The 18439-nt window shown below is 45.8% G+C and overlaps 1 protein-coding gene and 1 pseudogene across 1 annotated transcript in view; one reads left to right on the top strand and one right to left on the bottom strand.

The window, feature by feature from the left end:
• Positions 1 to 18439, top strand: part of LOC124795291 (protein unc-13 homolog 4B-like) — a 205590-nt gene that overhangs the window by 174421 nt on the left and 12730 nt on the right. Inside the window, exon 9 of the mRNA XM_047259252.1 lies at positions 9686 to 10070. Coding sequence (XP_047115208.1) covers positions 9686 to 10070 — 385 coding nt within the window. The remainder of the gene's footprint in view (positions 1 to 9685; positions 10071 to 18439) is intronic.
• Positions 12653 to 12770, bottom strand: LOC124725845 (annotated as a pseudogene).

Genomic DNA, 18439 nt, shown 5'->3' on the forward strand with positions numbered 1-18439 from the left:
AAAAGTCATATTACGTTAGTTTGCACATAACGTTCTAGAATATAGTTCCTAAACAGCAACATGGTGAAAGGCAATACGTTTTTATCTTCGCTACTACCAGTCACTCAGATATATAGATGAGCGATCAATGATCTAACTATGCAAATCAAGAGCACACATACCATAATGCATCCCACCGAGTAATCCTCGAAGACCTCATTTCGGAAGTTTTCATAATTCTCTTCAGCCATGTGATTGCAAGATACTTTGTAAGTTTGTCGATATGCACGACTATCAGTTAACATGAATACGTATTTGGCTATACTGAAAATGAAAAAAGAAACCAAGGAAGAAAGAAAGGAAAGGCTTTACGGAAACAAGACCATTGCGGACACAGTACTAGCTCGAATTGTGTCATATTCGGAAAGGTAATTAGCCGTAATCTTATTGCATTTGCCTGAAATAATTTAGAGGGACTAAGAGAAACCTAATTTAGACCGTTTAGAAGGGGGCGGGAACCTAATGCTCCCCATTATAACTCCAGTGTGTGTTAACATTTAAAAATCTCGTTTGAGCAGATCCTGTTTCATCAACTGTTTCTAATGCATTATAGATCTGTTACGCATGGTAATGTGATTCAAAATGCAACGTTTCTTTCTAGCAACGCACGTTTTACTTAGCTTGCTTTTTCAGTTGTTATTTACACTCGAGTTGGAACAGTTCATAGGTCGCTGCTGTTAAACCTTCTTATCATGAATGTTGTCAGCGAAAAAACACTTGTAGTGGGCAGTGTTCCGTAACTATCCAGTTATTTTTTCATTAGAAATTTTCTCCGTTTCAGTATTAAAATTGTCACGAACAAGGTAAGTGTATTTACATTTTTTACCCTAACAGTGTAACTATTAACAATTAATTTTAACATTTTATCTATGTCTCTTTATAACTTTCTGTGTGCTAACCCTTTTACTACCTAATCTCGAGTCTGCAGAAATTCGAAGACGATTGTGAAAGAAATTCAGTTATTGACAAAGTATGAAATAACTGTTTCATTTCTTGTGTTAAGTTCAGTTACTTCATTGAAAAATAGTGAAGATCCGGTTCCATCGTAAGTTGTAGCTCCAGCTGCGATCATTCTAAACGAGACCGTAGGTAGTTCCACGGTGCTCAACACTAACACATATCTTATTCGTCTTGTTGGCGTCTTTACACGAACGTTTGCAGTACAAGCCTCTTCTAGCAATGGAAACTATCGCTCATGTTGGGACATACTCACCAGCGTTATGTTAACATCCAACAATGGCAAAGAGAAGGCGCGCTGTACGAACGAACGGAAGGAGTTAACGCTGAATGCTCAACACCTAGCTAACCAGTAAACGTGATTGTGCGCCTACGTGGATTTCATAGCCACCGACCACGAAACCTATTTTTTTAGAGGAATGGGAGTTGTCACTGAAGAAGCAGTGAGCTTTCATGCAGGACAGTGTAAAAACGAGAGGATTTATCTGTAATTTATACGTTTCTGATAAAAGTTCAGTGGATGCCTAGACGGCTCGTACTACTGCCACGCCTGTGCAGCTGTATCTGTCGCCAAATGGCGATATTCACCGAAATGATCGGCTCAACTGTACACCTACCTTTCACCGCCCTCCACAGTCGGCATTAGAATTTTCTCATTCGCTTGCTGATATCAATCTGAATACACTTCAGTTACAATATCTTTCACTGTATAATCTCAACTGTTTGTTAGCAGTACGCACTCGACAGCTACGCTCTGCTATTTGCATGTATAGACTGAAGCGACGAAAGTCATAGCATACATCCTAATATCACGTCGGGCATCCTTTTGCACGCCGTAAGTCAGCAGCATGGCATGGCATGGCATGGACTCAACAAGTCGTTGGAAGTTCCATGCAAAGATATTGAGCCCTGCTGGCTCTATAGCCGTCAATAATTGCAAAAGTATTAGATATTCAGAATTTTTTGTGCGAACTGACCAGCCAAAGCATACACTCGAACTGTCCAGAATGCTCTTCAAACAAGTCGCGAACAACTGTGGCCTAGTGACATGTTTGGGAACATGAGGTCCATGAATGTTTGCAAATGGTCACCACGTAGATGAACTTAACCATTTCTAGTCAATGATCGGTTCAGTTGGACCAGAGGACCCAGTCCATTCCATGTAAACTCAGCTCACACCATCATGGAGCCATCATGCTTTGTTGACGAGCTGGGTCCATGACTTCGTAGGGCCGGCCAGTGTGGCCGAGCGGTTCTAGGCGCTTCAATCTGGAACCGCGCGACCGCTACGGTCGCATGTTCGACTCCTGTCTCGGGCATGGAAGTGTGTGATGTCCTTAGGTTAGTTAGGTTTAAGTAGTTCTAAGTTCTAGGGGACTGCTGACCTCAGATGTTAAGTACCATAGCGCTCAGAGCCATTTTTTTGACTTCGTAGGGCCTGCGCCACATTCGTACATTACCATCATCTGGTACCAGCATAAATCTCGACTCATCTGAACAGGTCACGGTTTTCCAGTCGTCTAGGGTCCAACCGACATGGTCACGAACCCAGAAGACGCGCTGAATGTGATGTCGTGCTGTTAGCAAAGGCACTCGCGTCGGTCGTCTGCTGTCATAGCCCATTAACGCCAAAGTTTGCCTCACTATCCTAACGAATATATTCGTCGCGATCCCCACATTGATTTCTGCGGTTATTTCACGCACTGTTACTTGTATATTAGCACCGCAACTCCACGCAAACGCCGCTGCTCTCGGTCGTTAAGTGAAGGCCGTCGGCCACTACGTTGTCCGTGGTGAGAGGTAAAGCCGGAAATGTACTATTGTCGGGACATCTTGACGCTGTCGGAATACTGAACTCCGTAACGAGTTCCGAAATGGAATGTCCCATACGTGTAGCTCAACTACCATTTCGCGTTCAAAATCTGTTAATTCCCATTGTGCGGCCATAAACGCGTCGGAAATCTTTTCACATGAATCGAATGAGCACAAATGGTAGCTGCACCGATGCATATCGCTATCCCTTGAGTTTTGTCACCTCAGTGTATATAATATACACTACCGGCCATTAAAATTGCCACACCACGAAGATGACGTGCTACAGAGCTGTGATATGCAAATGATTAGCTTTTCAGAGCATTCACACAAGGTTGGCGCCGGTGGTAACACCTACAACGTGCTGACATGAGGAAAGTTTCGAACCGATTTCTCATACACAAACAGCAGTTGACCGGCGTTGCCCTGTGAAACGTTGTTGTGATGCCTCGTGTAAGGAGGAGAAATGCGTAACATGACGTTTCCGACTTTGATAAATGTCGGAATGTAGCCTATCGCGATTGCAGTTTATCGTATCGCGACATTGCTGCTCGCGTTGGTCGAAATCCAATGACTGTTAGCAGAATATGGATCGGTGGGTTCAGGAGGGTAATACGGAACGCCGTGCTGGACCCCAGCGGCCTCGTATCACTAGCAGTCGAGATGACAGGCATCTTATCCGTATGTCTGTAACGGATGGTGCAGCCACGTCTCGATCCCTGAGTCAACAGATGGGGACGTTTGCAAGACAACAACCATCTGCACGAACACTTTGACGGTGTTTGCAGCAGCATGGACTATCAGCTCGGAGACCATGGCTGCGGTTACCCTTGACGCTGCATCACAGACAGGAGCCCCTGCGATGGTGTACTCAACGACGAACCTGGCTGCACGAATGGCAAAACTTCATTTTTTTCGGATGAATCCAGGTCCTGTTTACAGCATCATGCTGGTCGCATCCGTGTTTGGCGACATCGCGGTGAACGCACATTGGAAGCGTGTATTCGTCGTCGCCGTACTGGCGTATCACCCGTCGTGATGGTATGGGGTGCCATTGGTTACACGTCTCGGTCACCTCTTGTTCACATTGACGGCACTTTGAACAGTGGACGTTACATTTCAGATCTGTTACGACTCGTGGCCCTACCCATTATTCGATCCCTGCGAAACCTTACATTTTAGCAGGACAATGCACGACCACATGTTGCAGGTCCTGTACGGGCCTTTCTGGATACAGAAAATGTTCGCCTGCTGCCCTGGCCAGCACATTCTCCAGATCTCTCACCAACTGGAAACGTCTGGTCAGTGGTGGCCGAGCAACTGGCTCGTCACAATACGCCAGTCACTACTCTTGAAGAACTGTGGTATCGTGTTGAAGTTGCATGGGCAGCTGTACCTGTACACGCCATCCAAGCTCTATTTGACTCAATGCCCAGGCGTATCAAGGCCGTTATTATGGCCAGGAGGTGGTTGATCTGGGTACTGATTTCTCAGGATCCATGCGCCCAAATTGCGTGAAAATGTAATCACATGTCAGTTCTAGTACAATATATTTGTCCAATGAATACCCGTTTATCATCTGCATTGCTTCTTGGTGTAGCAATTTTAATGGCCAGTAGTGTATGGGAGCCTTGTACTGTATATGTGAATGGTTACAAAAATACAGAGGAGGCGTGAGATAAATTTACATTTCTGACCATTAAAACTGCAACATTATGAAGGCCAATTGCCGTGAAGTATACTGGGTGCTTGGATATGTTTTTATCCCGTGGTTTATGGTCGAAGTATGTGTTATTAATACGTAATTCGTTCAATGGACAAAAATGATTAGCTCTTCTCCACTTTAATTTATTTATGTTTCATTATATCTTTCTTTAATGCAAGAGGAGGCGTGAGATAAATTTACATTGCTGACCATTAAAACTGCAACATTATGAAGGCCAATTGCCGTGAAGTATACTGAGTGCTTGGATATGTTTTTATCCCGTGGTTTATGGTCGAAGTATGTGTTATTAATACGTAATTCGTTCAATGGACAAAAATGATTAGCTCTTCTCCACTTTAATTTATTTATGTTTCATTATATCTTTCTTTAATGCAAGAAAGTAATCGAATCGGCAGCACGCACATTGAGATCTCCCATGAGCAAGATGGGAACAGTGTCGGTTACAGCTTGAGGATTATTAGCGATGGCATGTGTTAGAAGGAGGCCAGTTGAGGACCAGCAACTAACTACTGTGTGCTAGACACAGTACGCCTACACCTGGAATTACGGTCCGGAGTGGAATTTCGTATTGCTATAAGAACACTCTCACGGTTTCCCCACACACCTGTCTGCAAAATAGTACGTCGGTCTGGTGATTCGACCTATTATGCTGCCATTCATGAACAGCTTTCCAGGGGGTGTTTTGCAACGGGATAAGATTTGCACACGCACCGCTGTTGTACCCCAACATGCTTTACAGAGTGTCGACATGTTGCCTTGGCCTTTCCGATCACCAGATCTATCTCCAATCGAGCACATATGGGACATCATCGGACAACTTGAGCGTCTTCCACAAACGGCATTAAGCGTCCCTGTATTGACCAGACAAGTGCAACAGGCATGGACCGTTAACCCACAAACTGACACCTCTACAACACAGTGCATTCACTTTTGCAACCTTGCATTCGGTGCTCTGGCCATTACACCGGTTATTAACGTACCAGCGTATGCAATGACGTATCTGCCGCCAACATTAACCTGTGATCTAGCAATGTTAATCACTGAAATGTTGGCTAGAGAAATGTACCCCCGAAATTTTATTACTCTACAGGGTGTTTCAAAAAGAATACACGTATTTGGATTGCACATATTTATTAAACTTTAAGAAATACGAATATGAAGATTTACACGCATATTTACGAACTTCTCAAGTGCAGATTACAGATGTTCAATATGTCCTCCATCAGCGACACGAACAATATCACATCGATATTCAAATTCCTCCCATACTCGGGCAAGCATATCCTTCTTAACTGATGTTATGGGTGTACGGATCCTGTTCTTCAATTCTTCCAGGTTCTGTGAGAATGGTGGTACATAAACGTTGTCCTTAACGAAACCCCACAGGAAGAAGTCAGTGTGGTGACCGTGGAGCCCAGTTGAGTCATGCCAAGTCACCAGCTCCTTGACGACCAATCCAACCGTTCGGTAGAGTTTCATTCAGATATTAACGCACTTGGCGACTCCAGTGACGGGCTGCCCCGTCTTGTTGAAAAACGAAGTAGTCTTTGTGCAGCCTTGGAAACAACCAGTTTTGTGACATAGCGAGATACTGCTGACCGTTAACCGTATATCCATCAAAGAAGAAAGGGTCCTAAACAGATGATCAGAATATCGCATAAAACACATTGACTTTGGGCAAATCTCGTACATGTTCAATGGCTGCATATTGGTCCTGTAGGCCCCAAATTCGAACATTGTGTTTGTTTACCTGGCCACTAACATGGAAAGTCGCTCCATCACTGAAAAGGATGCGTTTTGCGAAAGTGTTATCAATGTCAGTTGCATCAAGAATCTCGTTACAAAACGCCACACGTTTGCGTTTGTCATCAGGACGCAGAGCTTGGAACGGCTGTAGCTTGTACGGTTTCATAACCAACCGACGTCTCAAAACACGCCAAATTGTTGTTGTAGGCAGTTGTAACTCCCGACTGGCATGACGAGTTGAAGGACTCCGTTGGAAAGCAGTTTGAATTGGTGCAACATTTTCTTCAGGAACACGAGGGTGGCCGGGACTCTTTGCTTTACATACACATTCTGCATCTAGAACCAGTCGATACAATCTGCGAATGTTCCATTCGGAGGATCAATTTGGTACCTCAACTTGAAACGTCTTTGCACTGTAATTACGGAATTGCACTTCGCAAACTCGAGAACACAAAATGATTCCCGCTGCGGAGTAGCCATTTTAACCATATGACGTTTACCAAGCAAAACTAGAGAGTGTGTATAGGGAGAGAGTGGCCAACCGGACGATACGGCGGCCATTTTTCTGCCAAACTGCGGGCGGGACTTATGAATGGCCAGTAGTGGAGTAGTGGAGTACACACTCACCGAATCAAAAGCACAAGACAATATGGCGAAATCATTCGTTAAATGCCTTTGTTTATAATAATAATGTGTTATAATAATTTTCACACAGCTAATTTACAGGTCTGTTTTCAAATTTAACTATGTATATTGCAAGTTGTTTTATATGTAGTAAAAAGCAAAAACGACTTACTTCGCACAGATAAGAGTACTTGGTTGGTTTCCACAAGGCTCCTATTTGATTTATGTCAGCCCTGTTGACTGCGACTGCCCACTGCTTTCGTCTTTCTTCATTGCGTGGAAATGCTAACATGCGAAATCCACCTTCGCCTCTATTGAAACAACCAAATGCAGCACAACCGGGCATCGTTTACGAACATCTGCAGAACGAATTACAGATGTCAAAAACAATACTATACAATTACTAACGTGTTTGCTTCAAACATGTAGGCCTACCGACTTCATCACAAAACGCTTCATTATTTCAACTCGTATTTAAGATAGCAAACGCCAATTACGTACTAAAAACGATATACAACTAAATCGAACATGCATGCACAACACATAACAAGTCTCTCAATAATTCAAATACCTGTTAATCGTTTCCAAAAGTCCTCTGAACTTCAATTCAACTCAGAAGCACGGCGAACATAGGAAGCGCGAGAGACCTTTGGCGCCATTTTTCTACCAAAGCTAATCAACCAATCACGGGCAACTTCACCTATGGCCACTCTCTCCGTATACAGGCTCTCTAAGCAAAACATAAGACAACTGACATCTGGCGGTTATTAATATAAACTAGAGTATGTATTAGTTTCTCCAATAGCCTGGCCGAGGCGCAGCAATCGATAGTTTGAACAAAATAATACTTCGTAATACGTATATTCTTTTTGAAACAGTCTGTGCAATAATTATTTTTTGATGCTGCGTTTTGTTTCGCCAGTATACAGGGTGTTACAAAAACGTACGGCCAGACTTTCAGGAAACATTCCTCACACACAAATAAAGAAAATATGTTATGTGGGCATGTGCCCGGAAACGCTTAATTTCCATGTTAGAGCACATTTTAGTTCCGTCAGTATGTACTGTACTTCCTCGATTCACCGCTAGTTGGCCCAGTTGAAGGAAGGTAATGTTGACTTCGGTGCTTGTGATGACATGCGACTCATTGCTCTACAGTGTTAGCATCAAGCACATCAGTACGTAGCATCAACAGGTTAGTGTTCATCACGAACGTGGTTTTGCACTCTGTGCAATGTTTACAAATGCGGAGTTGGCAGGTGCCCATTTGATGTACGGATTAGCACGGGGCAATAGCCGTGGCGCGGTACGTTTGTATCGAGACAGATTTCCAAAACGAAGGTGTCCCGACAGGAAGATGTTCGAAGCAATTGATCGGCGTCTTACGGAGCACGGAACATTCCAGCCTATGACTCGCGACTGGGGAAGACCTAGAACGACGAGGACACCTGCAATGGACGAGGCAATTCTTCATGCAGTTGACGATAACCATAATGTCAGCGTCAGAGAAATTGCTGCTGTACAAGGTAACGTTGACCACGTCACTGTATGGAGAGTGCTACAGGAGAACCAGTTGTTTCCGTACCATGTACAGCGTGTGCAGGCACTATCAGCAGCTGGTTGGCCTCCACGGGTACACTTCTGCGAATGGTTCATCCAACAATGTGTCAATCCTCATTTCAGTGCAAATGTTCTCTTTACGGATGAGGCTTCATTCCTACGTGATCAAATTGTAAATTTTCACAATCAACATGTGTGGGCTGAGGGGATCCGCACGCAATTGTGCAATCACGTCATCAACGTTTGGGCAGGCATTGTTGGTGATGTCTTGATTGGGCCCCATGTTCTTCCACCTACGCTCAATGGAGCACGTTATCATGATTTCATACGGGATACTCTACCTGTGCTGCTAGAACATGTGCCTTTACAAGTACGACACTACATGTGGTTCATGTACGATGGAGCTCCTGCACATTTCAGTCGAAGTGTTCGTACGCTTCTCAACAACAACAGATTCGGTGACCGATGGATTGGTAGAGGCGGACCAATTCCATGGCCTCCACGCTCTCCTGACCTCAACCCTCTTGACTTTTATTTATGGGGACATTTGAAAGTTCTTGTCTACGTAACCCCGGTACCAAATGTAGAGACTCTTCGTGCTTGCATTGTGGACGGCTGTGATACAATACGCCATTCTCCAGGGCTGCATCAGCGCATCATGGGTTCCATGAGACGGAGGGTGGATGTATGTATCCTCGCTAACGGAGTACATTTTGAACATTTCCTGTAACAAAGTGTTTGAAGTCACGCTGGTACTTTCTGTTGCTGTGTGTTTCCATTTCATGATTAATGTGATTTGACCGAGCAAGCTGGCGCAGTGGCTAGCACACTGGACTCGCATTCGGGAGGACGACGGTTCAATCCCGCGTCCGGCCATCCTGATTTAGGTTTTCCGTGATTTCCTAAATCGTTCCAGGCAAATGATGGGATGGTTCCTTTGAAAGGGCACAGCCGACTTCCTTCCCCATCCTTCCCTAATCCGATGAGACCGATGACCTCGCTGTTTGGTCTCTTCCCCCAAACAACCCAACCCCTAATGTGATTTGAAGAGAAGTAAAAAAATGACCTGTAACATGGAAATTAAGCGTTTCCGGACACATGTCCACATAACACATTTTCTTCCTGAAAGTTTGGCCGTACCTTTTTGTAACACCCTGTATTTAAAAAGATCCGTCTACGAAAAGCGACAGTATTGCAGGAGGGTGTCGTGGGTGTCCACAGGAGCCCGCGTCGTGGTTCCAGCGGCTGCACGAGGAGTGCGAGCAGCTGGTGTCGTTCGTGTCGCGGGCGGACGACCGCTGCGCCGAGGAGGGCTGCGGGCCGGCGTCGCGGGTGCGCGCCGAGGTGTCGGCGCTGCTGCAGCCGTACACGCAGGACGGCCACCAGCTGCTGCACACGCTGCGCCTGCGCCGCAACCAGCAGCTGGCCGCCTCCGGGGACGCCGGCGAGGGCAGCGGCGCCAGCGACGGCGGCAGCGCCAGCGGCAGCGGCGCCGAGGACGTGCTCGGCAAGCTGGGCGTCCGAGCCCTGAGGGCGCAGCCGGACGCAGACGGCTACACGCCGCTCTGCGTGCAGATCATGCACGCCGCGCACCTACACCCCACCCGTGAGTATCTGCTACTCTCGTCGTTGTTCTTGATGGCTTTAGTCCTAACACTGGCAAAAGCCAGCTTACATATTTCTAGATTTCCGGAAATCATCTTACACGGTGCCCCATTGTAGGCTGTTAACGAAGGTACGAGCATACGAGATATGTGAGGGGCTCAAAGATTTCTTAAGTAATAAAACCCAGTACATTTTACTCGATGGTGAGTGTTCATCAGAGACAAGGGTATCATTATGAGTGCCCCAAGGAAGTGTGATAGGAGCAATGTTGTTCTCCATATACATTCACTACTGGTCATTAAAATTGCTACACCAAGACGAAATGCAGATGATAAACGGGTACTCATTGGACAAATATATTGTACTAGAACTGACAAGTGATTTCATTTCCACGCAGTTTGGGTGCATAGATCCTGAGAAATCAGCAGCCAGAACAACCAACTCTGGCCGTAATAACGGCCTTGATACACCTGGGCATTGAGTCAAAACAGAGCTTGGATGGCGTGTACAGGTACAGCTGCCCATGCAGCTTCAACACGATACCACAGTTCATCGAGAGTAGTGACAGGCATATTGTGACGAGCCACATACTCGGCCACCATTGAACAGACGTTTTCAATTGGTGAGAGATCTGAAGAATCTGCTGGCCAGGGCAGCAGTCGAACATTTTCCCTATCCAGAAAGGCCCGTACAGGACCAGCAACATGCGGTCGTGAGTTATCCTGCTGAAATGTAAGGTTTCGCATGGATCGAATGAAGGGTAGAGCCACGGGTCGCAACACATCTGAAATGTAACGTCCACTGTTCAAAGAGCCGTCAATGCGAACAAGAGGTGACCGAGACGCGTAACCAATGGCACCCCATACCATCACGCCGGGTGATACGCCAGTATGGCGATGACGAATACACGCTTCCAATGTGTGTTCACCGCAATGTCGCCAAACACGGATGCGACCATCAGGATGCTGTAAACAGAACCTGAATTCATCCGAAAAAATGACGTTTTCCCATTCGTGCAGCCAGGTTCGTCGTTGTGTACACCATCGCAGGCGTTCCTGTCTGTGATGGAGCGTCAAGGGTAAGCTCAGCCATGGTCTCCGAGCTGATACTCCATGTCACTGCAAACGTTGTAGAACTGTTCGTGCAGATGATTGTTGTCTTGCAACCGTCCCCATCTGTTGACTCAGGGATCGAGTCGTGGCTGCACGATCCGTTACAGCCATGCGGATAAGATGCCTGTCATCTCGACTGCCTGTGATACGAGGCCGTTGCGATCCAGCACGACGTTCCGTATTACCCTCCTGAACCTACCGATTCCATATTCTGCTAACAGTCATTGGATTTCGACCAACGCGAGCAGCAATGTCGCGATACGATGAATCGCAATCACGATAGGCTACAATCCGACCTTTATCAAAGTCGGAAACGTGGTGGTACGCATTTCTCCTCCTTACTGGAGGCATGGCAACAAAGTTTCACCAGGCAACGCCGGTGAACTGCTGTTTGTGTATGAGAAATCGGTTGGAAACTTTCCTCATGTCAGCACGTTGTATTTGTCGCCACCGGCGCCAACCTCGTGTGAATGCTCTCAAAAGCTAATCGTTTGCATATCACAGTATCTTCTTCCTGTCGGTTTAATTTCGCGTCTGTAGGACGTCATCTTCGTGGTGTAGCAATTTTAATGGCCAGTAGTGTAAATGAATTGGATAACAGTGGGCATAATCTGCGGTTGTTTGCTGATGATACCGTGGTGTACGGTAAGCTGTCGAAGTTGAGTGACTATGCGAAGCTACAAGACGAATTGGATAAGATTTCCAGTTGGTGTGCTGAACGGCAGCTAGCCCTAAATGTAGAAAAATGTAAGTTAATGCGGATGAATAGGAAGAAGAAACCTTTAATGTCCGGATACAGTATTACTAGTGTCTTACTTGGCATAGTGAAGTCGTTTAAATATCTGGGCTTAAGTAGCAAAGCGATATGAGATGGAACGAACATGTGAGATCTGTAGTAGGGAATTCGAATGGTCGACTACGTTATATCGGGAGAATTTTAGGAAAAACCTGTAACGCAGATCGCATATAGGACGCTGGTGCGACCTATCATTGAGTACTGCTCGGGTGTTTGGGATCCGTACCAGGTCGGATTGAAGGAAGACATTGAAGCATTTCAGAGGCGGGCTACTAGATTTGTTACCGTTGATTTCGAACAACACGAAGTGTTATGGGGATACTTCGGGAACTCAAATGGAAATCCTGGAAGGAAGGTAGCGTTCTTTTCGAGAAACACTATTGACAAAATTTAGAGATCTGGCATTTGAAGCTGACTGCCGAACCATCCTACTGCCGCCAACATACATTGAGCGTAAAGAATACGAGGATAAAAGTGTCGGTCCGAACAGGCCTTGGAAGACCCCACGGTACCGGGGTCAGCCTCAGCCCACAGGCGTCACTGGATGCGGATATGGAGGGGCATTTGGTCAGCACACCGCTCTCCTCGCCGTATGTCAGGTTAGGAGATCAGAGCCGCTACTTCTCAAACAAGTAGCTCCTCAGTTTGCCTCACAAGGGCTGGGTGTACCCCGCTTGCCAACAGTGCCCGGCATACCGGATGGTCACCCATCCAAGTGCTAGCCCAGCCCGCCAGCGCTTAACTTCGATGATCTGACGGGAACCGGTGTTACCACTGCGGCAAGGCTGTTGGCAATACGAAATGGAATTGCCGTATGGCCAGGGCCTCCCGTCGGGTAGACCGTTCGCTTGGTGCAAGTCTTTCGACTTGACACCACTTCAGTTATTTGCGTGTCGATGGGGATCAAATGATGATGATAAGGACAACACAACACGCAGTCCCTGAGCGGAGAAAATCTCCAACCCAGCCGGGAATCGAGCCAGGTCCGTTAGGTATGACATGGCGTCGCGCTGACCACTCAGCTACCAGGGGCGGACGGCTATACGAAGATAAGATCTGAGAATTTAGGGTTCTTATGGAGGCATCCAGACAATCGTTTTTCCGTCGCTCTGTTTGCGACTGAAAAAGGAAAGGAAATAACAAGTACAGGTAGAGGGTACTCTGTACCACGCGCCGTAAGGTGGCTCGCGGATTATCCATGTACATGTAAACGCAACACTGCAGTGATGCGGCTCTCTACGCTACTCTGTTTCTGCATATCTCTCCGTATTCCGTATAACTACATTAGTCTGTAAGCGATAGTCATAAACTAGTTGATAGGCTATATAAAGAAAAAAAGAGATCAGAAGCTGAGCACAGAGGTCTCCTCGTCCCGATGCTCTTGAGGTCAGATTTGTGAAGATCATGGGGAATCCCTCTTATAATTTGGCTAAGCTTGTAAAGAACCAGAATTTGCGTGTTGTTTTCACTACTGACAATAATCTTCAGCATAATTACATTCACAATGGAGGCCCCCATAATTACAAGTATGTAGAGCCGGGCGTATACAAATTATTTATTGTGAAATGTCGCATATGGGCCAGACCGGCAGGATGCTTAAAAATTGGTTCAGCGAGCACATCCTAACTAAAATATGCCATGTTAAACAGAATTCTGCGTTTGCTGAACATCTTAAGTCTAAATGGCACCAGTCTCCCACACTAGAAAAATTGAGGATATTACACCTTGATCAAAAGGGGAAAAAGTTGAATCTAATCGAGGAGTTGGAAGCTCTGTTTCGATAAAGGCAAGTTGCTGAACGGTCAACTGAGTAGCAGAAACCAAGTATATTATGATACAATGCTTCCATTGTCTGGAATGTTGCTACAGTGATACATTTTATTTTGACGGCAGCTTAATTTTTAACTTGTTTGTTTTTCGTGTATGAAGTTTGAGGAGTTATATTTCAAAGAGGGGCATATTAATGACCTTATTTTGTCGTAGGTGATTTTACTTTTTATACTCTGAACTTATGTTTTTATTCTAAACACTAGAAATGGCTTTACACTTTGAATGTTTACGACTACCCCTGTTCCTGGTGCCTTGATGTTTGGGTTGTTGGTTTTGTATGCATACGATGTGCAAGACCTCTAAAATTTATCTATTTTATTAGGCATGACAATTTTAATGACATATTTTGACTTGCTATTTTATATCAGTATTTTATGTAATTATTCTCTTTTATATAGGGTACCTTAATGTACTTTTGCTTCATGTGGTTACAATGGTTTGTTTAAATGTATCTTAATTTATTAGGCCTAAATGTTTTTGTATTTCGTAAATACGCCTTATGCCGGACATGCGCGCTGCCTGGGCACCTGTTGTCTCACTTGCATCTCGATCTGTCACGATAGCATTTGTGTGCATGCCAAAGGGACATTGCACACGTCATCGGCTAAATTAGGTGGCAGGTCCCTTCTTAAACATACTGCTGCCCTCCCGCCAGAATGATGTTGAAATAAACACTCCACAAGCTCAATAACCTGGTGGGTCCTCTCGCTGGAGTAAGAAGCCATGGATCAGTGAACTATGAACTACACGGAGACGGGTAGATGACACTTTATCCTGTCTGTGGGACCAACAGGAGGACCGCCACGGCTGGACATTTTTTTTTCACAGACCGCGAAGCCGATACTTCCAGCCACCCTCCCTCCCAATGACTTATGCTTTTCTTGTCGCTAAGCAGCGAGGAAAGGGCTCGCAAGGGACCGCATATGTTTCTTCAGTGTGTCCCTGTCAAGTTTCCTTGGTTGCAATGTCACCCGACGTATCTCTCTGTATTCCGAGGTGACATGGTATCCAGCAATCCCGGCTCGTGGAGATGCATCATGGAGGCCTGAATCAAATGGATCATTCTATTCACTTAGTACATCCTTAAAATCGCCTGCAGCGTACTGAAGGAATCAGAGCAGATGAGAAAATTCTTCCCTGTCTCAGATACCAACTGCTGCAGAACCTTCAGGATCGCATACAACTCCGAAATTGTTTGTGGTTATCAGTCCTGTGACTGATTTGATGGGGCTTGTCACGACTTTCTATTCTGTGCCAATCTCTTCATCACAGAGTAGTACTCACAACCTTTGTCCTCAGTAATTTATGGGATGTATTCCAACGACTGTCTTCCCCAACTGTTTTTGCCCTCTACAAACACAGAAGTTATTCTCTGATAACTTAATACATCTCCTCTCCTGTACCTTCTTCTTGTCAGTGTTCTGCATATGTTCCTTTCCTCGCCGATTCTGCGAAGAAACTCTTCAGTTGTTACCTTATCAGTCCACGGAATTTTCAAATATTCTCCTTTAGCACCACATCTCAAACCCTTCAATTCTCTTCTTTTCCGAATTTTTCACAGTCCATGATTCATATCCACACAATGCTGTGCTCTTAACTTACGAGTAGCTTTCAATAACTAATGCAGCAAATTTATTTTCTTGGCCAATTTCGGATGTAAAAATGCACAATCTTTCGTGGGACATCGTAAAATATTCCCGCTTCAGCCTCTACAGATTAATGAATTTCCAATAGATGTTGCCGTGCGGTTTAGCCGCGCTGTCTAGGCTCCTAGCCACGGTTCGCGTGGCTCCTTCCGTCGGAGGTTTGAGTCCACCCTCGGGCATGGGTGTGTGTTTTGTCCTTAGCAAAAGTTAGTTTCAGTTAGATTAAGTAGTGTGTAAGCCCAGGGACCGATGACCTCAGCAGTTCGGTCCCATAGGAACTGTAAGACGTCGCGGTCTCATGACCTTCAGTGCTTACATATTCCTCCCTCACAATCATGAAGTCAATGTTGTATGAATTCATGTAAAAGATATGCAATTGACAAGTGAGCGCACCGTGGTTGAAATACTCGAGGCTGGCGTGCACACATAAATTCCAGACATTACGGTCACAGAGTCTTTTAGTTCGGGAGAGGAGCCGCACAGCGGGACGCCAGGCCCTTCAGAGGACGACCCAGCCCATGTCGGCCAGTGACCGTCCGTAGCGGACACCGTAGGCCCGAGTGGAAAGGGGGGAACGACCCCGTGTTCGGGTTAAAAGCAAATTCCGCTACATTGTGTGGGAGCGGCCAGCCTACGCATTCTTTACACATAGCACGCAGTTTCAGAGATTTTCGCAGGGAGACAGCAAACGCCAAATGGCAAAGCTATAGGTTTCCGGATTGTTCGCCTTAAACGAAACGTCATTCTCCCGTTTTAGAAGAGCAATGCTGATTGGCAGACGATATTTCTGACGCCTTGAGCTGACGGAATAATGGAAGAGACCGAAAGGTATACCCCTTCACGTCTGGCGTGGAGAGGCGCCGTTCCGTTGTCGTTCTTGGAGCGAGAACACGTAACGAGAGCGTGCGCGCTCGTACGTGTACTCAAAAGAGCGAGGAACAAGTCTCTCCTCAGTACTTCACTGAGAGAGCACCTCTGACGAGAGCAAATCGGCGTGTGACTCTATATTGAGTCCTCGCTATTAAGCGTTGTTCACTGTGTTGGCCGACACATTGTGCGGTGTGAATGGACATTGTTATAGTTAAACGCCTGCGAGCGAATTTTGAGTGGCATTGTGGTGGACTGGTTATTTGACCGGTGTACCACACCAATAGTTAGACTAGGGGCGAATAGGAATCCTTGACTTCATCAAGGCATAGGGAGAGTTTAATTGGCGAAGATCAATCCAGATAGAACGAGAGTTATTTTATTTTTCAGCAGCGAGCGGCGCAGACAGCAATCATCGCAGCGTACGGTATTGTGCGCTACAGCGATTGCGAGCCCCATATTTCCTCCACAACAGTACACTTCACTGCATTTCACATGCAACAGCCTCGACCGTACCTAGCAACATTCTAAAGGATAATTATTCAAGTCGAGTAGGCGCACCTCTCAGCCATTTCTGCCAAGGCAACAAGCATCTTAAACTTTGTATAGAAATTTCATTAGCGAATCCTATCCTTGAGAGGTAACTTCACATTCCGAAAAGAACCAGGATATAACTTGTTCAATTCATAACTAAAAGTGTCATTGTGATTTCTCAGAATTTTTGCAAAATAAATAATAACTTCCGTTAGTTTCTTGTTTTTCTTACACTAACTAGCACTACTCCAGTACCCAAGCATCCCACTAGTTACGTAAGAAATTTAGTGAATTTTTGTGTCATTTCCTTACAGCGGACAACTCCAGAAGATATTTATTGCTGAAAGTTTTTCAGGCATTTCTCTTTAGAACGTTAGGAGCGTCTGTCTGACTTCTTTAGTAGTGTTGGGGTGGAAATTGCATCTTGCAGGAGCCACAGGGTAAAGGGTACATTTCAGATTAATCCGTTGCACAGAATAGCAGATCAACCCCACACCTCAGAGAACTTACCACAAATTTCCAAAAAAGAATTTACAATAGATGGCGGTGCTATACATAACCTTCAAAATGGCGTCTGTAACGGAGGTGCGTTCCAAGTACAGAAATGTCATTGACATTTTTTTGCCTGATAACCAGAGCATCACAAATGTTCATAGGTGCTTGCAGAATGTCTACGGAGACCTGACAGTGAACAAAAGCACGATGAGTCGTTGGGGGAGGCGTCCGCCATTATCGCAACGAGGTCACGCAACCCTGTCCGATCTACCGCGTGCCAGCCGGGAGCACAAATCCGCGACTCTTGCAGTTTTGGAACGTGCCGAAACTCTCATTCGAGGTGGTAGATAGAGCATAATCAAACACCTCATTGCTCAACTGGGCGTGTCTGTTGGTAGTGTCGACACAGTCGTCCACCATTTGCGGTACTCAAAGATGTGAGTCCGCTGGATTCCTCGACGACTAACAGAAGACCATAAAGATCAGCGAAGGACCATGTGTGCGGAACTGCTTTCGCGTTAAGAAGCTGACCGTGACAATATTTTGTTGAACATCATCTCAGGCTATGACACATGCGACCATTAACTTCGGACTGGAAACAAAACAGGAATCCATTGAGTGTCACAACACCGTTCAAAGCTGCACCCTCAGTCGGTATAGTCATGGCGATGGTCTTCTCGGACTCTGAAAAGGTTATTCTGCTTGTCGTCCTACGTCGGGTTGTAGCGATAAACTCTGAAGTGTATTGTGCTGCCCTCAGGAAATTGAGGAAACGACATCAGCGTGGTCGTCGCCATAAAAATGCAAAAGAACTTCTCCTTCTCCATGACAACGCATGGCCTGACATAAGTCTGCAATGTCGAAACGTGCAGACATTCACGAAACTTCAGTGCACTGTTTTTCCTCATGCACCCTACAGCCCGGATATCGCACCTTCCGACGTCCACCTGTTCGGTCCAATGAAGGATGCGCTCCGCGAGAAGCACACGTGGGTGATGGGGAGGTTATAATTCACTGAGACGCCGGCTCCGACGTCGACCAGTAGTGTGCTACCGTGAGGGCATCCAGGCTCTCCCAGTAAGGCGGCGTA

The sequence above is a fragment of the Schistocerca piceifrons genome, chromosome 1, assembly GCF_021461385.2.
Source record: "Schistocerca piceifrons isolate TAMUIC-IGC-003096 chromosome 1, iqSchPice1.1, whole genome shotgun sequence".
Taxonomy (NCBI): Eukaryota; Metazoa; Arthropoda; class Insecta; order Orthoptera; family Acrididae; genus Schistocerca; species Schistocerca piceifrons.